Source organism: Musa acuminata, chromosome BXJ3-4 (assembly GCF_036884655.1).
Source record: "Musa acuminata AAA Group cultivar baxijiao chromosome BXJ3-4, Cavendish_Baxijiao_AAA, whole genome shotgun sequence".
Classification (NCBI taxonomy): Eukaryota; Viridiplantae; Streptophyta; class Magnoliopsida; order Zingiberales; family Musaceae; genus Musa; species Musa acuminata.
The window spans coordinates 36,387,639-36,391,018 of NC_088352.1; the positions used below are offsets into that span (position 1 = coordinate 36,387,639).

The 3,380-nt window shown below is 41.4% G+C and overlaps 1 protein-coding gene across 1 annotated transcript; it reads right to left on the reverse strand.

The window, feature by feature from the left end:
• Positions 1-873: 873 nt before the first annotated feature.
• Positions 874-3,380, reverse strand: LOC103995553 (senescence/dehydration-associated protein At4g35985, chloroplastic-like). The gene is made up of 4 exons (XM_009416195.2): positions 2,497-3,380; positions 1,731-1,897; positions 1,291-1,375; positions 874-1,135 (listed from the first exon to the last, which is right to left on the reverse strand). The coding sequence occupies exons 1-4, from the start codon at positions 3,378-3,380 to the stop codon at positions 874-876; spliced, it is 1,398 nt and encodes a 465-aa protein (XP_009414470.2).

Here is a 3,380-nt window from a genome sequence, read left to right on the forward strand (position 1 = left end):
CTAAGCTTAAGAATTAGGCTTAAGCTTAGCATATTAATCTTGATGAAGGGGTCAGAACGAGTCTTTAACAAATCCTAGTAATGATTAAACTAACATGAGAATCACATAATGATGTAACCATGAAAGTTATCTCGATCTTTTCCTTGGTTGTGTTTGAAGGAAAAGTAAGCCAACAACTTCTTTGAAGATATAAGCATTACGTACGATCCATGTCAATTTGTTTACAGATCTATACAAATCGAAATAGATTCAAGTATTGTCGGTTCAACTAAGACATAAATCTACATAGTTCATTGACGATCGTAATGGTATAGTAATAGAATCAAGAGAGAGAATCAAATCTACATAGCTCCGAATACTGTGGGAACAAAATAAATCAAGCTCCAAATGCAGAAGCAATAATTAAATCTGTGGTCTTTAAAGGGTTTTCATCAGAAAACCGATCGAATTCAGGGGGACAAAAACCTACGTGCAATGTTCGAAGCAATTCAAGAGAAAACGACGGACACTTCCTCCACCAACAATCTATTGAGAATGACCATTACATATAGTCTTTTGCATTCAGTGGGGGCAGCTCCACTGCCACTTTCGGTAGTCGCCAAAACAATGGACAATGGCAAGTCGTCAACCTTAGCACACAGCCATTTTTGGTAGCCGCCAAACGGTGGACAATGGCAAGTCGTCAACCATAGCACACAGCCAAGTCGTCAACCTTGGCACAGACCAAATCTTATAAGTGGATGACTGCAGCTTAATAATTCACCAAACTTCATTTTTTCTATCAACTAATTGAAATTACATAGAGTGAGTCAAGTAGAATGTCTAGAGACTGAGGAAGAAGGGAAAGAAATAAAATGCTATTTGTCTTTTACATCAAACTCCTTCAATTCTTTTCTCTATATATCTGTCCTTTTTCTTCTTCATCTTCTTCTTCTTCTTCTTTTCATGTTTCCCATTCTTTGCTCTCAGATCATCTGCAGTCGCCTTGGCAGATGACTTTGCCAGCGCCACTGCACTCATAGAGCTCGCAGGGTTCAATACGTTCCGGATCTTGAAGACTGACCATGCGGTTCCAACAGCGTGTCCTGCAGCTTGAAGGCTGTCGTGTGTGACTTTGGCTGCTTCGTCACCGTACCTGCGGCACCAAAGTTCCAATGCACACATATATAGTATATACTGCAGTATTACTAGGCAATATTATAATGCACCGTGATCGATCTTGTCGAGTAATGTCGTCTATGGAAATTCAAGATTGAGAAAACTAAATAAATAATAATAATTCAAACGGACCTGTGACACACAACTCCGGTAGTCACTTCCGAAGATGTTTTCAGGACATTCTTACCAGCCACTTCAGCAGCATCACAGATTTTACCTGTTGGCATCCCATAAAAAAGGTTAATTTATTAGGCCAACTAGGAGAATAACCGAGTGTTAGTAGTTCCATAATTATTGATATCATATATTATTATTGAGTTTAAGGATTACAAACAGAAATATGAACATAAACATCTCGTGTTACATAAATAATAGATAAGCGTAATGTACGTTATTTGATGTAATGAAATATGTATATATATATATATTAAAGAATATAAATAAAAACAGAGCATCTAATAAATTTGTATTTTTTTTAGATTTATGTGAACTAAAATCAACATTCTAAAATAGAACATCAAAAACACCAATCTAAGACACCAATTGGAGAGGGAATTGAAGTAGAATCGTACCAAATCCATCTAGAGAAGCAAGGACAACCTCGGCAGGCAAGAGTCGGAAAAGCTTACTGCCTACTTTTGAAGTCACAATAGAGTTTGTAACAGTCCCTGAAAACTTCAATACTCCAGTGAGAACTCCATTTGCCACTTTGTCTGACAATTTCGTGATCCTTTTTGCCCTGGGGAAGATAAAAGCATGCTCAAGTAAAAGTCCAAGAAGGGGAAAGAAAATATTGCTGTTGCCAACCTCGATATCTTATTTTATATAATCATCTAAGAAAATTATATAATAATTTTACTAAATATAATTCCTTAATTATCAATTATATCTTTTTTTCACATCCCCTCAATCATTATTGTTTCTAAAACTTATTTTATCCATCAGTCAAGGTGCTGACATCGAAATCCTATTAGGAGGATAATAATAACGATGACGACGACGATGAGAAGAAGAAGAAAGAAAAAAATTGGGATGAATTAAAAGCATTCCACATGTCTCTTAAAAATATTAAAAGTTTTCAAGTCGCAAATAACAAAAGGGGTTATCCATAAAAAAAATATTTTATTAAACAAATATATGGACATGCATAAGAATTGCAAATAAAAACATAGGAGTGAAAAAAACTAGAAATGACAAGTAATATGTTACTATTTCTTTAATCTAAAATAAGTTTCTGATTCAATTTACTTCATTGTGACTTACTATTTCTTTAATCTAAAATAGTTTCTGATTCAATTTACTCCATTGTGAAAGCATATCAAAGCGACCAAAGCTAACCTTTTCATCCTCTTCATGGTAGCCTTGCTGATTTCTGCCGGCTTTGAGCATGGCGTCACTTTCCCCTTCAGCTTATCCTCCTCCTGCTTAATCCGATTCGCCGTCACATCCCCACACCACAAGATCCCCTTGATGATCTTCCCAGAACCCTTAGCGACCAATTTTGCCGCCGTGCTGCTGTAGTTCTCCACGTCAGGCGCAAGAGTCGTCCAGTACGCGGCCGACCGTTCCTTCAACATCCCCTCGGCCGGCGTCACCTCCAACTCCACCGATCCATTCAGGACTTGTATCATCGCCGAAGACGACGCCGTCGCCGCCTGATCCTCTCCCTTCACCGCTATCTCCTGCGCTGAGAAACTACTGTAAGCCTGGAGCAGGCAATCCAATTCCCTGAGGAGACTCTCCTGCGTCTTTGAGGTGAAGGTGAGGCCGTAGTTGAGGAGGTCGTTGCCGTCGTCATCGTCGAGGAAGTTGGGGGGAACACGGAGGGAGAAGAAGTAGTGGGAGTGATCGAGCTTTACGATAATCTCGTCGCGGAGGAGGGGCCACCGAACAAGGCCGTCACCGACTACAGCGAGAACTGTGAGAGTGTTGTCGCCCTGGCGGAGGCGTACGAGGGAGAAGTCCCCAGCGCCGAGCTCGATGCTGTAGTTGGGGTCGATGAGGTAGACGATGGCGCCGGGGACGCAGATGAGGGTCTCCTCAACCGGACCTTCCTCGACCGGGGCCGGTAGGGCGAGGTTGTTGGCCTCCGCATCATCGTCTTCGACATCGGCGAAGGGGTTCCAGGCAAGGTCTCTGATGCCGGTCGAAGGATCCGAGGAGGCGGCGGAGGGGTTACCGGGAGAGTGAGGGGGGTGAGACGAGGAGGAGGCTGATGGCAT

Excerpts from the sequence above, each read along its gene's own strand:
- LOC103995553 (XM_009416195.2), bottom strand. The coding sequence starts at position 3,380 with ATGCCATCAGCCTCCTCCTCGTCTCACCCCCCTCACTCTCCCGGTAAC. Across the intron at positions 1,376-1,730 it reads TGCTTCTCTAGATGGATTTG|GTAAAATCTGTGATGCTGCT; the intron begins GTACGATTCTAC and ends GGATGCCAACAG. Across the intron at positions 1,136-1,290 it reads ACCGGAGTTGTGTGTCACAG|GTACGGTGACGAAGCAGCCA; the intron begins GTCCGTTTGAAT and ends TTGGTGCCGCAG.